At 42.6% G+C, this 18,644-nt stretch overlaps 1 protein-coding gene across 3 annotated transcripts in view; it reads right to left on the bottom strand.

The window, feature by feature from the left end:
* The window catches only part of SVEP1 (sushi, von Willebrand factor type A, EGF and pentraxin domain containing 1), a 127,858-nt gene extending 109,789 nt beyond the window's left edge, over nucleotides 1-18,069 (bottom strand). For all 3 annotated transcript variants that reach the window (XM_075021205.1, XM_075021206.1, XM_075021207.1), the window contains exon 1: nucleotides 17,390-18,069. In XM_075021205.1, coding sequence (XP_074877306.1) covers nucleotides 17,390-17,920 — 531 coding nt within the window. In that variant the 5' untranslated portion in view covers nucleotides 17,921-18,069. The remainder of the gene's footprint in view (nucleotides 1-17,389) is intronic.
* Between the last annotated feature and the right edge of the window lie 575 nt (nucleotides 18,070-18,644).

Here is an 18,644-nt window from a genome sequence, read left to right as displayed (position 1 = left end):
GGAGGTTGAACAGGTTTTAGAAACAGATAAGAACATGAGATTAGTTAGAAAAGTTCCTACTCATTGCCATAGTAAATTATAAGTAAAAAGCAAAGAATTTGGGTGTCTCTCCTATTAAACAAGCTTCACAAGAGTGACCATGCAGTGAGTGACTTGCTTCCCTAAATGTACCCTCAGCATGCCTCCTACAGTCAGCTACTGAATCTCCACTACCAGCACGTCTGCACTAGAAAACTGGATCCTGGAAAAATAAGCAGTCCTCAAAACTGTAATTTTTTGCATGGAGAACAAATCCTGAAGCGTGCCAACAATCATTACAGTTTCCTATGGCATCATGCATTCAAGGATTGAATGTCAAGTCAGAGACAATAGTTATGAAGTTTAACCAGCTAACCAGCTGAAGAAAGAGAAACAAGTGACTAAAGAACACTCAGTTTTCTTTATTGCTGGCAAACTGCTTGCTCCTAAGAGATCAAAATCCGTCTATCTGTATCTCCCACCATGAAGACTGCTTTTTTGTTGGTGATACATTTTTGTTTTTGTTGCAAGTCTGAGGCAACAAATACATTCTAACATATTTTAATGTCATCTTATGTTTTGATCCACTAAATTAGAAGGCCCACGTCTGATTTACTGCTAGTCTTCTCCGAACAACATTTGGATTGTTGTTTTTTTTAACCCCTGCATAGCTTTCCCCATTTGTTCCTGTCGAATTGTGCTTTCCTCCCTTACAAGTTTGCCAAGATCACTTTAGCTTGTCTGTCATTGCCTCAAAAACTGCCCGTAGTCCCTTCCACCCTGCTGCTATCTACAGATCTAAGGATCATTCCTTCTAATACTTCACACAAAACATCTGTAACAATACTCAGTAGTGCCTGAGTGAGGACATGCCCCACAGATTCCTGCACATTTCATCATTCCAGTCGGACAGCGTACTAGTGCTAGTTACTCTCTGAGTGTGTTTGTTCTTGAATGACAGGCAGAGCACCTGCAAAAATGCGACGTTAATGTGCTATGCTATGGACTAGAAACCAACCTATGAAGTTACCGCTCTCATAACTGGCCACAGTCTGTCAGAGTGTGAGTAAACATGGGACCACCACCAATCTCCTCTTGGTGGCCAGGTGCTCTCTGCGGCCCTAAAGCAGGGGACTGTGAGGGACTGTGAACTTAAGTAGAAGGAATTAGATGCAGACTTTCAACTTGGTAGCATGCAAATTACTACCATGTTTATTTCAAGAATAGATTGTACCATACTACAATCAATACAACAGACCACATTTGACAGATCTTCAAATGATGCTCCAAAAATCATGTCATTGTATGACGAGTAGTAAATATATTTAAGCCACCCTTAACAAACACAAATTCCAAAAATGGAGGCGAACTATGGAGTTGAGTAGTTTCATTATAAAATTTTGAAGTAAGACTTATAAAATAAAATTGTCTGGCTTTCAGCTTAATCAAAAGCTTACAAGTTAGGTCAGTCCAAAGAACCTGCAAAGATTTTATAACCTTTCTCCCTAAGCCAGGCCACATTTCAAGACAATTTGATTTTGATTTGGCAATGCACTGATTTCAGGTAGATACTAACTGAAAACAAGCATACACACACCATAAATCAAAGCACAGACCATTGGCACTGTGGTCTGAAAGACTGCCAAGCAATGTGTTGCAGTTGGGCTTGATTTTATTACTACTTGAATGCAAAACCCAAAAGGAGTGAAACCAAATTCTCTTACAGACACAAATACCCTTCACAAACCAAAGCTATTGTTCTTCATGTTGATTAAGTCATAAGTGGAAAACCAGAATGAAATGAAAAACCAGAATGAATGGAAAACTAGAATTAAAAGAATCAGGAAGATAAAGACAAGGTAAAACACAATATGAAGACAAATAGTAGGAAAAAAGTACCTCATTCATTCAAAATGCATTCTGAAATGGATGCTCTAAGACAAGTAGCACTGCAGGCAGAGAGGGTAGTGCTATTTTGATTAACATACATAATTAACATATCTAGCATTAACTGGGCTATTTTAAAATAGAATGTAAGCAGCTTAAGCTTCCATCCAACTTCTTAAGTATTCAGGCTGAAATTTTCCACTCAGGATGTTTTTCTCAAGCTGTTTCAGTGGAAATGGCTTTTAATTTGAAGAACAAGATGAGGAAAAACATATGTTCCATCCATACTTATTTGTTTTTTGCAACTGTAGCATTTCTGAGCTTTGCAGAAGGAACTTTCAATCTGCAAATCACTTTTATAATAAAGGTGGAAAAATATGTCCCAAATATATGCAAGTTGTGGAACTTCTGTAACTGAGGAAGAAACCACAACTTGCACAGGGTTAGGAGACATAATGGAGATGATTGCCAGTGCAATTCTCTGAAGATCGCACCTGCACGCAGCTTGCTCTAGCAGAATATGATTTCAACTTGCAATTATGTCGTAACATGTACAGGAGGGGGAACAAAGCTTGATTTTGGCAGGACGCGGCCTTGCAATTTCAGTGTTATCCTTTCAGCACTGTTTCCCTCTGTGCATAGCACAAAGCTGCACAAACTCTGCAGATTAAGGTAGTGGACAGCATTACATATTGCTCTAGTTTTTCAGCGATACTCATAATAGGTAGCAATCAAACTTCCATATTTTCCCTAAATACAGGGACATGTCTGCATGGCCAATGAACAAACTAGCTTAAGAGGCAGTAGACTAGCTAGGACAATGTGGATCTCAGAAACAACTATTTAATTTTGATTAGTAAATTAGCAGGGATCTCTGCTTTGCAAAACTAGACTGCCACCAATGCCCTCTGAAACTACTGTGCAGAGTACACAAACCTCTATGTCTTTCTGTGTGATCAAGAAAGGTTCCCTGGCTGTAGGCCCTGTAAACAATAGCTTACCAAGCCCTCTTAAAAAATGTGGGTCATTGGTTAGAGTGAGTGGGAAGCATAAGGAAAAGAGCATTTTTGAGGGGCAAACATCCCTTAGGTACATGACCCTGAGATAAGGCAAGAAGCCAACAACTTTTCAGTCCTCTGCATCTGAAAGGGCAACCTCCTCTTTGGGGCAGCACTTATGTCACACACAGACACAAATTGAACTAACAGGTAAGAGAGCTTGAAACTGTCTTCCTGCTACCTGACAGACTCCAATATTCAGGCACCAGTGGATCGAGTAGAGAAACAGACAGATGAACAGACAGGATTGCTACATAGTGCCCCTAGAAATCAAACAAAAACAAAGCCAGTGAACAGCTTGGGCTGCACATCATGCAGCTGTAACTCTAGACACAGAATCCCTGCTGTATAACAGCAGAGGAAAAGAACAAGAGAAAGAAAGAAACATTCAACATTTCAGAGGGAAAAAAAAAAGAAGGAACATAAGTCTATTTTTAAATCATCTGTATATGTCTGGTGGTCGGTCCAGTTAGTGTTTTTTTTCTTTCTGTGAAAGCACAGTGACATAAGGCACAGGCCACCATCCAGAGCTGCTGACAATCCAAGTAACGATCCGCATTGCTCTGCCTCTTCTCTCCAATATTTGTATGGCATTTCACATAATTTTTGTTTCCTTTAACCCTGACTCACATCCCTCTATTCCGAGACACCTCTCTCCTTCCCCCTCCAGAAAGTTGTTTTAAAAGCCATTTTTTTCCCCAACAGAAATTTCATATATTTAAAAATGTCTGTTCATGTAACCCCTAAACTTGTTAGCACACACAGAGGTGGTTCCATGTATTTAAACAGTTCCAAACAACTTCATGGACTTTATCTACATAAAGATGACTTTTTTTCATGACAAGGCTCTGCAGTCCTTTCATAAATTGCCAGGTTCTTCAATAAATAAAGATTAAAAGCCTACTAAACAGGATTCGGAAGTTAAAAGGATCCTGAGAACCTGTTTCTTTGATATGAATATCCACATCTGCTTCTGATTTTACCATCAAATGAAACTGAGCACCAGCCATAACTCAAAATAAGGTGCTGAATGACCTGTTTAGTTGAGAACACAGCCCATTTGGTCACTACTATAAATTAATAATAAGGGGTAAGTACGAACAAAACAAAACAATTAAAGCTCTTGTTGATTGCAAAGAAATGCAGGGGGCCGCTAGAAACACCTTGTCTTTGACTGTTTTAGTACCTATTTTCTTGTCTACACTTCTTTAGCAGGAGTGATAGATCAGTCAGTTTCAGTAAGCCTTCCAGAACTTAAATAAAACATTCTTTTCACATTAGCAAAAAGCTATTACCATCTGTATTGTATTCAGTCTCTGTTCAGTGTGTACAAATATCTGGCAGACTCGCCATTTTCTTTGTGCCAATAACAGTCCTTAGAATTAAAAAATGAAGTCTTGTGCAACAAAAAAAGCTGTCGTACAAAATCCTCCTCTAGAAATTGATTACTGTAAGGCAAAATGAAGTCCGATCAGTACAGCCACAAAACCAGCTGAACCTCTAACTTCTGTGTTTTTAATGCTAATATAGAGTTCGTAATACAAAATCAGGGGATGAGTAGCATCCAAGACCAAAGACTTCTTCAGCCATTTGACAGCCACAGCAATGACATCATCAAAGGTTCTTTGTTACTGCCTCAATTACATGTTCTGCATCTAATCCGTAAACATTTGACCTTGGGCCTGATCTCTGTCCTTACTCAGTGTTTTGCTTTTAAAGAAGATTTTGACCATACAGAATTGGCTATTAATATATCTGTTGTCTAAAGGGAAACAAACTGAAATGGTTTAATCTATCTCTCTTTACAAACTAAGCCTTAGATAACATCAGACATGTCCAGGATCCTTGCCAGGAGATGCTTGCCTTAAAAGGTTTAAGTTGGAACCTAGCTTTCAAAATAACATTATCCAAGCATTCATCACAAAAATTACACTGCTCCTTGTATACCTTGTAGGGAATACACTACCTAAGGGCTACAAAGGTAATGTTATTTGTTACAGGTCGGGAAGAACCATCATTGCACCTCAGAAGCAAAACCAAAAAGCCCACCATTAAAGAGCCATTCAGCTCTGCTATACCAGTAGGCCACTTACACCAAGTTTGCTTTAACCCTAGGATTTACATAAAACCTACACACCATAGGATGAGTTCTGAACAGAACAAGACAATTCTTTTTCCCAGAGGATCACTTATTCACTATAAAAGAAATAATTCCCATTTTAATATAACTATAAATGATAAAACATAATCAGTATTAAACTTATATTAAAATGAATAAATTATACTTTATTACAAAAAACACTGCATAGATTTGACCTATATATTCAGCAGAATAGTAAACCAGTATGTCTTAATTTCTCACAGATGGCTTCAGAAGCTGATCTGCATGTCCTTCACAAAGGGAAATGGCAGTGCTAAATCCTTTTGTGAAGCTCACCCTTTGTTTCAAGGTTCATTTGCTTTCATCCCTCCTGCAGGTAAAAAGTCCAAATCTGGCAGAAAATTTTATGTAAATAAATATTCTAGAAAGAAAAAAAAAATCAGTACTGGGATCAGCCATAGCTTTTGGTGGAGCTGAGGCATCTTATCACTGAATCCTGAGCAATCCTAAGGAAGCTGGTCATCTCACAAGACTAATGCAAAGCTAGGGGGTGACAAATACTGTTCCCCTTAATCATGAGACAAATGTTGTTATTCATCTATGTAAAAGAACTGGCTATACCTCCTCTGCCCCCTCTGTAAAACAGCAAAGGTCTGATTTCACCACCTTTTCTTTTTGTCAGTGAACACTGCTACTTTCACTGCTCCACTCATATAAATCTTATCCCTTCTTCAGGTTTCATTGTCCCTTTCAGGAGATGAACTAGAAGATATTCCACAGTTAGAGGTTTTGGTTTCCAGTTGCTACCTTTCACCACTTTCTTCTGCACTGCTACACAAGCTCTAGAGAATGAGCTGTTACTTATATAGAAGAAATTAACTAACACAAAAGCTTTCCATGAAAGCAGGAACTGCACTCATTCAGGGAAAAAATGTATCTACAGGATTAATCTGGATATTTAAATAGTGCTACAATAGGCTGTTGAAAATAACAACCAGAAAGAAATTTTTAAAAAAAGGAAAAAAAAAGGGTTATTTAAAATACAGTAATTTCGTGCTGGTCTAGTATTGTATTTCAATGATCTTCCCTTCAGTTAAATAATGTACTAGGTCTACCAATTATTTTCTCATGATTAATTTATGCAACGAGTGTGTCATCAAAATCATGCCCTTAATCTATGCATGTATCTTTTCATCTTTCCTATCCTTCTCATCTCCTCTGTCTTCAGCCTTCATCTTTTCCTTCCACAGTGTCATGCTTTCTGCATGTAGTCATCTTCCACCTGTCGTTTATCCTTTTCCAACTTATATGTGTGTTTTGCATAACTGAGAATGAACCTTCCAATCTCTTTTCAATAACAAACTGCAAGAATCCTAATTCTTTTTTTTTTTTTTTTGCTTAGTCACAACACTTACCTTTCAAGCATCTCTAAGTAACTTGCAGGTATGACCTGAGTACATCTCACAACTAAGTCAGACATCCTCACTCAATGGATCAAAGCACACAGGTAAGAAAGCCAGGCATGCTCATGGCCAGGAAACACAGGGACATGCCTGGAGAAAAGAAGGCTTCAGGTCCTCTTATCCATGTATAAAAATAATTAATGAGGCAGGGAGTAAAGAAGATGAATCTAGACTCTTCCAATTGATAGCATGAGGCAAGAGGCACAAACTGAAATAGTTGATATTCCACTTAAAAAGAGGAAACATCTTTTTTACTAAAAGGGTCATCAACCATTGAAAGAGGTTTCCCAGAGAGGTTGTGGGATCTCCATCCCTGGAGATATTCAAGACCCAACTGGACACAGTCCTGAGCAACCTGATCTCATGGACCCCACTTTGAGCAGTGGGGTTGGACTAGATGGTCTCCAGACATCACTTCCACCCACAACAATTCAGTGATTCTGTGGTTTTGTGATATAGGAGGAACATATTTGACTTCCAGTTCTTAGCATTTATTACTAACCTGACCTTCTTCCCTCTTTCTACAGCATGGATTCTGCCTGTAATGCCTGTGTTACATTTTCAACTCTAAGTATCATTGCGGTTAAGAAGTGCCATTTCATGCATTTTGTACAGCTTGAAAAATGAGTAAACCGTTCTTACCTCAGAGAGCAAAGCTATGCACTCCAAGTCTAAGACGATCATCTTCACATTACATAAAGACTGTTTCTTTCCCCCACCATCCAAAAAAAACCCCCCAACCCAAAACCACCACTGCCTTTGCAATGACAGGAGCTACTACACAGAATTTTGACCTACGTGCTTCTTTCACACAAGTGTGCTAGGACTGCTGGATCTGGTGACTTGAAATTGGGTGGCTTGCAGTTTTGAGCTCTGAATTAGAAGGAACAGAATGCACCTAGTTTCCAGGAAACAACTAACATACATATCCTTCATCTTCTATCATTCTGAGGTCTTCTAAATGGGACATTAAAAGACAAGGCACGTTATGTACATAGCCATTTCCTAAGCTCTTGATGCTGTACAACCCTTTAGCAGCAAGTTTATCAGGACTCCGAAAAGGAGAGGCCTTATATGCTGCTATGCTGTGTGCTATATTCAAAATATCATCTTGCTAACAGATCTCATTTTGATTTGAAAAATGAAAAATCCTAGTTTGCTTTGTGTGTGAGCAATTTCCATCATTAATATAACTAAGATGTTACTTGATTTCTCTAGTACTGCTCTGGTCTTTTGCTAATAATAAAAAAGGGACTCAAAAACATTTTACTGAATACGTAATTAATTTTCAGGTATTTTCAGACCAAGCATTCACACCACCATTGACTAGTGAATCTCCAAATATATGTTTCTTTTGTGTTTGTTTTAAACATTCATTACTTTAAAAAAGCAGGAAAAAAGCTGAACAGAATAATTAATTCCAAAAGGACAAACACAATTCATGACCTGGCCCATCTACTGCCAGCTGTCACTGCTCAATTAACTTCTGAATATCTTTGTTTGCTCCAGGACTGCTAGAATTGAGCAACATGAACACACAGTTATCACTGATAAAAGCCCTCCTGGCCCAACTGGTTGTGCGGGAGTGTTTGGGAGAGAAAGAGGACACACAATTGGACTCCCTGCTTCACTGTTTATAGTGCATATGCTCTGCAGAGCACCACAGCTCTGAATGCTAAAGCTTTTTACAGGCTGCCTGTCAGATTCAAGGAGGTTCTTCCTCTTCCTTGTTGAGGTTACCACAGACACCCTGAACTAGAGGGAACATCATAATCTTAACAGCAGGTTTTGTTATTAATTGTGTTAACATCATAGAGAATTAAACAGCTCAAAGATTTGAACAGGGTTGTGATCACCCGAAGAGCCTAGCTGTTGCTAAAGGCAATAGTGCTTTTAATTTCTGCACCAAGGAAAGTCAGAAGATTGTGAGCACCACTATCATTCCATCTTGCCTTCAAAATGTAATTTTCAAATTCTAGTAACAACTGGAGGACAAAGGCTAAAACTGTGTCACAGAACACGCAAAATACATTACATACAGAATATCAATGCTGAGGTTTGTGTCAGAAAATACTGTGAAATATGATGTATTTTGCTGGAAAGACCTCTTGTAAGTCTAGGAAATGAATTAAAAATAAAACAACTTATTTTGTCACGACTTTTTCAAAATTTTAATGCCTGGAATTTATTTCCTACTCTCAGAACAAATCACTCAGTAGCTTTTCTGGTTTGTCTTTGTATCTCTGGAGCAAAGCACATGGTAAGACTGATTTCTCTGTGAAGGTGCTAACTCTAAAGGATGGGGAATCCGAGGGTACTTACCATCAGACTCCTCCAAGCAAAGGTTCTGAGAAAAGAGGACAAAAACCAGTTTTCTCAGGAAAAGTAATCTCTATTCCTGAAACATTTATGAAAACATCATCCAGATACCATCATGATGAAAGGTTTCATTCACTGTGCTCTTAGTTCTGCTATTGTATCATTGAGATTTGTGTTAACTCCTGCAGCAGAGTCTCGTGTTTCTCACCTTTCCTCTGCCTCAGTATATTACACTGGGAAATGGCTAAGGGCTTTGTGGTACTATGCTGTAAATAAAGACTGTGCCTTCTAAGGGAGGCTTGTCTTGGTAGACATGCAACACAGCATATGCTGGCACATCTCTCTCTCTTTCTGTCCCCAAACCTCCTCTCCTCCTTACTTCGCTCACACATGGCTGGTTGACAGAACACAGGTCAGGAAGGTCACTCTACACTGTGCAGTGCAGATCCTTCCAGGCAGGAATATCCACCTCAGCTCTCAGAGCTATAAGTTATGAAAAATGTCAAATGTGCTCTGATCATATGACCTTGTAAGGTTTAGGATTAGACCAGCTTCCTGTAGCCCAGGGAAATGGGCTGAGACAGGTACATGATGGCAAGACAAGGAACAACTACCCAGTAATAGGAGTTTCCTTGCTTGTAGTGCCCAGCTTAGCAATGAGAGACACAGAACACCCTCTTTGTGCCAAAAGGAGCACATTCTCCTATGGTTGCCCCCTTTTTTTCCAGAAAGTTATAGTTCTTTGCCCTTGACTTTTTATGCTTAGCACTTAATGACATCTCAAAAACATCAGCAAGGCTAGAATGCATTAACACTGGTGGAATGGATCAAAAGTCAAGGGTCTTTCATACAACTGAAAAGCAGACTTCAGATGACTAATTTCCAAAGCTTCAGTAAACTCCATGCCACTACTAAAATATACTGGCCATTTGCACAGTTTCTTGGGATCTCTCTTAAACACTGTAACAGTTTCTCTGCTTCTGAAAGGCCCCCAATGCACACGTGGCATCTCCTATTCAAAGCAGACGGGAAAGTCAGAAAATGTCAGCTCATCACTGTATCATTAAACTATATCCACACATCATCACCAACAGGTACTCTTTATAGGTGAAGTCATAAATCACTCTATGCAGTTATGCAAGACACCAAACAGTATAGCCATAATGATCATTTCAGCCTTAAAACATCATGAAGGACATACATAAAACAAAGACAGTCAACTGGAAACTAATAAAACTTGATGCACTTTCCACAGAACTTCAAGATTTTCGTGGAGACTATGATTTAGATTAAATCTAGCGTGTCTTCAAAGTACTTCCTTCTGCTGTCTAAACCCACAAACATCTTTGAATACTGCTATCAAACTCACAGTAGTGCAAGTAGCAATAAACAATATGACATAATGAGCATCTCAAAAATTGAAGAACAAAGGAGAACTGTAACTTTCTGTTCTTTCGTGGGCTGATTTGCCATTCTCAGAGCCACCAAGTTGCATAAGCAAACTACTTGGCCAGGAGTTGTGCAAAAGTATAAGCACAGATGGTATCTTGGAATGCCTTCGAGGCAGGTTTTAGTAAGCCATAAACTTTGCATGAAAATATTGTAAACCATTCCATCTGATAACAATTCTTTTTATACAACAGTTTGCACTGCTGCTACTTATCCCTAGTACTAGTATGAACATATTGTTGGAATATATTCATAGGTATAAAAACTGGTTTGGGAGGGCACACAGTCCAAAGTGTTAAAGAGAACTGAGAATAGACCTTTTAAAGCCATGAAAAACAATTCTTTCAAAAGCAATGAAGAACAGAATACTCACTAGTATTTTTTTTGCCTTTTTTTGATCAGAACTACTTCTATTCTACTGCTTCTAGGGATACTGGAAAAGGAAGAACATGGAGAGTAAGGGAGAGGAAGCAGGTGTTTAACACAGGATCTAGTGTCAGGCAGTGTATCTATGCTTCTGCAGCTTCCTACATACTCAATGGAGAGGGCGACACTGGCATAAAGGGCTTCAAAACACCTAACACAGAACTGCCATACAGAGGCACTGCACATAGGGATGACCCTACCAGTGGCTGCTACTGGGATACAGACTCCCAGGATGAGGCACTTCAGTCTGCGCCTGAAGCCAGGCTGTCTCTCTTCTGTACCTCACATTGATGAACTCAGTTTGCCTTGTTGAACTGACGAGGGCAAAAGGGTACGTAGCAGCATCCTTCAGTGCTTCTTGTAAGGCACTTATTTTAGCATTTGAAAAACAAATTACATTTAAGCTAAAGGGAAGATAATTAATGGCTAATCTGCTAAATACCAGACTTCCAAATCACACACTTCTGCTTAGACCAAATTCAGGACACAATTTTGGGAACGCAAACAGACAAATTTCCAAATAAAAGGTTTTCAACCAAAGAGAATCTTAACCCTGCTTAGGCCCACATATGATGCTAAACAGAGCACTTTTTGCCTGTCCTGGCCAAAAAGCCAGAGAAAAAATGAACTACTTAATAACTTCTTAAGGTAGCCCCATTTCAGTTTAGGTCTAAAGACAATGAACAATGTGCAAATGTGTATCTTGTCTCTGACCCTGCTGTATTAATCTTGGGAGCAAATCCTATGCAAGACTGCAGTATGCAGGACAAGTACTTTTCACAAACGCTACATTGATTAAAAGTGGTGATTCAGAGCTGACGCTAATGATGGCTGACAGGAATTCCACTCTCAATTTGCTCAGTAATCGCTAACTACCAGCTCTGCAATTTCAAAGGTGACCACAGAGGTAAACCAGGTTAGCTTCATTTTTTAGCACCGTAATCTTTAGTATAGACTCCAAGGCCACATCAGAACTTAAGAGAGGCCCACTGCTGTCAACTAGTCAGTTAGCTCTAACTGACCTAAGCCACCATCAGATATTTACAGTACAATGGCAGAGAGAGGCTAGAATCTGCTACTCTCTATTAGCTGCTGATTTTGCGAGGTCATAGGAATAAAAATTCATAAACGTATTCTTGATAAACAGACAACATGCATGACTAAATGCTCATCTTCTCAATGGGAGGCTGCTACCTTTTTCAAATAAAAAAAATTAAGTCACTTACATGGTAAGTAAAGATTTTCAATTTCCTTTGCCTCAACTATTTTTTTGCTTTAATTTCAAGATGAGATTCTGAATCTGAAAATGCATCAAAATTAAAGGCCAATTATCCTCATGGGTTACAATGCTGCATCTCATACTTCTGTGCTTTTGACATACAGAAGAAACAAAGCCATGATTACTTATTTAAACAAGCATTAAATAAGCATTAGAACTGTTTATCCTAAACTGATATGTGCTTACATTCTTTTGAGGGCTAGTTTTTTTCATGTTTGTTAATTGGACAACAGAACACTGAATTTGACATTCTGATTGGCCATTTACCATGCTCCCTCAAGATCAGGTTAGATACAAAAGCTAGGTTTTAAAGACCAGATACTCAGAAAACGTGTCACCTAATTCTGTAGGTGCTGTGACAGACCTTCCACTTACATACACCACTGACTTCAAGGGAGTGAAGATGAATTAGAAAAGCAAAAAGCCCAGCTTTTTAATGCAACAATTACTACACTAACACACAGCAACTCCCAAAGCCTCCCTCAGCTACTGCTTTGCCAGGTTGTTTAAAATGACTAACTTGTCTGTTTAAGGCTGGTTGTGTGCTACCTCTGACTTAAGCTCAAGAGCAGTGCACACCTACAACTTCCAAGTTCAGTTCTGAAGGGAAATACTTCCCATTTTACTTCCATTGGAAGACAGAAACAAGCCTGTCTTCTTAAAAGCAGCTATTACTATTTTGTCAAGATGCTGCCACATGGAGTAGTTTAAATAATTTGTATTTCCATTTTTTAACACAAAACAGTAAGTGCAGCTTCAGGATGTTTGAAACGTCCATCAATAAAGATGGCCTATCAGTGCTGGCACATATGTAACTGTGACTCTTGGGTGCCAAGACAAGAACACACCATTCAACTTCCACCACTGTACGACAACCCCTTGTTTCTATTTCATGATGCATCTGGCAGCAAATGCACATCCCTTCCACGAGGTGCAATGGGTGCTGTTAGCAGTGGTTATCTCTCAGGATCAGAAGCTCCAATCCAGGTGCCTACAGCTGAGGAATTCAGCACATCACACTACTGAGCTCTTTGGGCTTTAGATGCATTCTGTAATTAGCAGCAGCAACACTTGCTTAAACGTGTACTTTCTTCAGTTCTGCTTCAGTTCTTCCTTGCTGTCAAAACAGTTCTGCAGCTTTCCTTAGTGCAATAAGCAATCTGCTTAACATAAACTGCATGCAGTTTGTGTTGTCCCACCAACTCACTATGTGAAAAACTGAAGCCAAAGAGTTTTTAACCAGTGAGCTTAGTTTCTTCCCCTTTCTTAGACTGTGTACATGTGCCTTAAAAGAAAGATTGCCAAACACAAGCAGAAGTTAATACCTCTATATAACTGCTATTACAGATATTTTGATATGCAAAGTATGTTTTATATAACTCAACATCTGTTCTTCCTAAGATGCACAATCTAAACACAGAGCAAGTGTCTCAAGCCACATATATTAGTGTCCTTTAAGGGACATTTTGTGGACCTTAAACTGAATTCTGAACTACTTCATGTCTTAACTCTTTCCCTATCTTAAAATTAACTACTGTAGATACCATAGAAGACATATTCATACTCTAAACCACACATGATATCACTGCATGGAAGATACCATCAAATAAATTTTCATTCTCACCCATGCTACAGCTTTCAGCCATAAGGTGAGAACTGTAGCATCTTGTATCTCAATCAGTAAAATATGCTAACATCTTGGGAATCCAAGACATAAGAAAAAGTATCTGCAACAAAGCTGTTACTCTGACCTCATGAAGCAGACCTTGATATATCTTGTGTTACAGTCAAAGTGGCCTACAGCTGTCATCTAGTGTACAGGCATTTTGACTGGTACTCTCTAAAGGTCCAGATTTGTTACCCAGTTTCCTACTGTCCTCTCTCCTCCTGCCTCATATGCTAACAAGTGAAGTGAAAACCAGAGACTTCTTATAACCTGTAAATATGAATAGCAGTAGTCAAATAAAAAGGATAAAAAGTTATAGCAGCTGTAAGGCTAGCCTGGAGGCCGTCAAAATTTACTAGTGAGCAGGAAGGTGTAAGGAGTATTTCTTACAGATGTTAAAAACTACATTTTGGTGAAAGTAAACTTACCTTTGAAAACATTCTAGTATGTGTGTAGATGAGCTCAACAGTGATAACGTCTAAATAAAAATGACCCTGAAATATTAATAAACCTGACTGTGAGAATCCAAGCTTGAAAAAATTCCCTTCACTGGGGGTTTTTAACTAGCAAGCATGACAAACTCACCATCAAATTCCTGCAATCTGAAGGTAGCCTAAGAAGTTTCTAGTACATGTAGTTGCAATAGATTTCCCTCCTGGGACATAATGCAAAATGCTTTGGCTGGGTTTTTTTTTCCCCAATCCTGCAATTAAGTCCTGACTCTGGAGCTCTGGAAAAAAGACCTTGGCAGCAGAAATGCTCTCTGTGACACCTTGATCACTGAGAAAAGTAACAAAAACACTAGGCTTTTTTTACATCAGCAAATATATCTAACACTTGCTAGCTCAAGTGTGGCATGAAATCCCAGAGGCACAAAACTGAACACTGGTGGCAGTTCAGCGTTCCTCATCAGGGTGCTGTCTCTTGCCACTGTCTCTTGTGGTAATCCTCCGTATTTCCGTGCACCTCATAGAATTTATCCTTAATCTGCTGGGTAAGAATGTCAAAAGTGTGGTCCATGTGGCAAAAGTAAGCATGGACAGCTTTGACAAAACACAGAAACTCTGCAATAAACTGCTTTGTAAAGCACCTTTGTAGAGGATGCAAAACTGCAGTGCCAAGGAGAACTCCCTTATTTTTTGAAAAAAGATGGACTGCATGGATGTGCAACAGCTTGTCAAACTGAGTAGCTCTGCTTTTAGGATGATGTTAAACATAGAGTTTTTCTGCCACAGGTTCTAAGACAGTAACTGCTAACTAAAATCTTGCTCTTGTTGCCTGACTTTCCCAGGTCAGCCACTGACTGGCCTGATGACCTTGCAGAATTCATTTATCTCTCTGCCTCCATAGTTTCCGTAGAACTGTCACAGACTTGAATTAATCATTTTGAGACCTACCAATGAAAAGTGCTGCATGATGACTTAAGTGCTGGGATTATTCTAACAATGCACTTTCCTTCATCTTCTGTTACTATGACACACAACTGATACTATTTCAGGGAGTTTGTCATGTTTTGCAGACACTTTTGGTTTTGGAAAAGAAGGACAGAATTCTGGTTAGAAGCAGAAGAAATCCCACATTAAAGTGTAAGAAGAAAAAAAATAGACATTTTAGGAAAGTGAAAGCAGAAATAATTATGGTTGTACCAAAAGACAGTTCAAAACAAAGGACAGCAGTGTAACAGTCCAGAGGGAATGGCAATTTTGTTAATACTTAAAATACTTCTCTAGATTTATTCCAATAGTAGTATTTTACACTTAGAACAGTCATTTTCTTAAGAGTCCCTAGAAAGGAGAGTATTCCCTGAAGCTGTAATTTGTCTCACATGAAGAAGACGTACTGAACAAAACCACACTACAGTATCTTTAACCAGCAAGCAGCCTGAAATTTAACTTTGTCATTCTATTGCAATTCTCCCTGCCACCACGTGAATATTTTTCTTCCCACATTCTTATAAGACCACAGTGTAAAATGACAGTGATACTGTTGTAGTCATAAGGTTTAGCTGGGCTCATGAAACTAAATTGTAGGTTTCTGAAGGGGATGTTTTTTATTTCATTCCAAAGGTATGATTACTCAAGACTCCATACCAAGAACACAGACAGTATTTCTTAAGCTTATGTTTTGTTTGTAATGGTTATTTTTAACGCGTATCACTAACTTTTTCACGCAGCACCCCTGGGATGGATCTATATTGAAAACTGACTTCATAGTGGAAGATCTATTATAGGGATGAGTTTTCCTAAAGCACGTTTTCCATGTGCAACTCTGGGCATCTTAGAAAATGGTCTGCCTTTCTCCTGCCAAATGTGAAGAAGAGAATAATCTTTGCCAATTTCATAGGCCCAGGACGGATGTACCTCTTACAGTCTCACTTATCAACTCAAATGAGAGTGTGTAAGATGTTTCAAAAGAAGCACACCCAATGCTCAGTTACAGGACACTACCAGAAATTAGACATAAAAATAACACAAGACTAGACTTGCTTTGGGAATGCTCCTGCACACAGAGACCAAATGGCAAGGAGCAGCCTGGTCTAGCCTCATAAAAAAGCTTCCACAGCAGACTGGCTGTCTATGAGGCCATCCAGGGGGAAACCTCCCCAGCATCCTCAAGTGCCAACACATGCCCACCCAGGAGCTGCCTCGACCAAATTTGTGCCATGGGACTGTATAACAACTTAACACCAGAGATGATCGTGTTCCAGTGTCTGGAAACGTTCCTGGACATGCTTCTATTTATTGGTATACTATGCACAGCTTAAGGGCACCTTTGTCAGTCATCAGCAATTAAAATAGTCACCTGGCGACAGTATGTAGGTATCTCTGACTGCTGACAGCTATCGGGCACCCAAGTCCCGCTGCCAAGAAACAAGGCAGACGTTTCAGATGCCAGACTTGACTCATATGTATCACTTCTGAAATTGGGACATTGGCTCCATGCTCCGTCAAGGAGTGAATTTCACACATTTGTTTGCAAGGGCAGCAGGAAACACGGGGGCCGCAGGCGCAGACAGCACAGGAAGATGGCGACTAGTTGCCTAGACCAGAGTATGCCGCATCCCACACCACGCCGTTCCAGGTCCCACCGTACAGCCCTACACCCCTCGACACCAAACACTCTCGCACAGCAGGCAGAACCACAATCCCACACCACACGCTGCACAGCATGCCGCGCACCAAGCCATCGTGCCTCACCACCCCACCCGCTGCTGCGCCGCACCTCCCCTCCCTGCCGAGAGCTTGCCACAGCGCACGCACCCTGTGCCTCGCCTCGCTGCACCCCACCGCACTGCAACCCCTGCCCCTCACCGCACACCGCACACCTCACCGCACACTTCATGTCACCGCCACACACCTCACCGCCACACGCCTCACCTCACCTCACTGCCACACGCCTCATCTCACCCCACCTCACCGCCACACGCCTCACCTCACCGCCACACGCCTCACCTCACCTCACCGCCACACGCCTCACCTCACCTCACCGCCACACGCCTCACCTCACCGCCACACGCCTCACCTCACCGCCACACGCCTCACCTCACCGCCACACGCCTCACCTCACCTCACCTCGCCTCGCCGCCAGACGCCCACGGCAGTCTTCACCGCACCCCTCACGGCGCCACCGCCCCCCTCACCTCCCCTCACGGCCACGCGCCCCAGCCCACCGCGCAGCGCGGCGCCGACCCCTCGCCCTCCCGCCCGCGGGCACCGGGCTCACCGCCGCCTGCTGGAAGGCGCCCTTGGTGTAGGTGCCGCCGCCGCGGTAGGCGATGGCGGGGATCTCGCGTCCCAGCAGGGCGCACTTGTGCTGCTGCGGCCGCCGCCGCGAGATGTAGTCCACGCGTGGCACCACGTTGCTGCGCGAGGAGAAGGTGACGATGGCGACGCGCGTGGCCGCGGGCACCACGGGGAAGTCGGAGAGCAGCTTCTTGACGAAGCGCAGCTCGCTGAGGAAGTTGGCCGGCCCCACGCTCGACGACTCGTCCACCAGGAAGACCAGCTCCAGCCGCCCGCTGCGCTCCCGCAGCCGCCGCACCTGGCGCTTGAAGGCGCGGCCCAGCTTCTCCACTTTGCTCTCCGTCGTGTCGGGCAGCGGCGGCGCCGCCAGGGCGGGCGAGGCGAAGGTGGGGGCGCGGGAGAAGGCGCCCGGCGGGCCGCCCGCCCGGCCCTGCGGCGCCGACGGCGACAGCGACAGCGACAACGACAGCGACAGCCCCCCCCAGCAGCAGAGAGCCACCAGGGGCCACATCGCGGGGCGGCGGGCGCGGGGAGACGCCGGCAGCCGCGGGAGGAGAGCGGCTGGTCGCCCCCTGACGCCCCACCTCCTCTCTCCTCGGAGGGGCGGCCTGCCTCACTCACTCACTGCCTGCCTGCCTGCCCGCCGGCCCCCGCAGGTATCCGCGCCCTTTAATCCCCCCGCGGGCCTCCCCCGCGGCTGAGGCGCTGCCCCTCGCACGCCCCCCTCCAGGCTGCCCCCCCCCCCCGCCCCGGCCCCTCGCCTTTCGGTAACGAGCCCCCCCCCGCTCCCGACCCGCCCCCCCGCCGCCCCCCGCCGCCCCGGCCCGCCCCGATGGGTCCCGCACGGCTGGCGGGGGCCAGCCCGGCAGCGGGGGGGCGGGGGGGTGGGCGGCGGTGACTAGAAACGCGCCGACCCGAAGCGGCGCGGTGCCGGGCTCCGGAGACTGGGGGGAAGGCGGAAAACCACCCCAAAAGCGAGGAGCGCCTTTCCGCTCCGCTGCCGCTCGCAGGGACGGAGCGAGGGCTTGCTTGCACCGACACGTGCTGAATTAATCGTGGTTAATTTAGCCCTCCGTTTTGCGGGGAGGATGCGCTTGCGACTGGGTTTGACAGGGCTGTGCTCTGCTCCCGCTCCTGGCTCTGTCACAGTCTCCCTCTTGTTCAAGGGGACACTTCATCTGCCTGTGGACTCAGTTTTCCAACTTCAAAGATGTAGCAATACCTTACTGATGTGT

Source organism: Buteo buteo, chromosome Z (genome assembly GCF_964188355.1).
Source record: "Buteo buteo chromosome Z, bButBut1.hap1.1, whole genome shotgun sequence".
Lineage (NCBI taxonomy): Eukaryota > Metazoa > Chordata > Aves > Accipitriformes > Accipitridae > Buteo > Buteo buteo.
The sequence above is the reverse complement of the archived record's forward strand: the minus strand, read 5'-3'. Positions and strand labels throughout refer to the sequence as shown.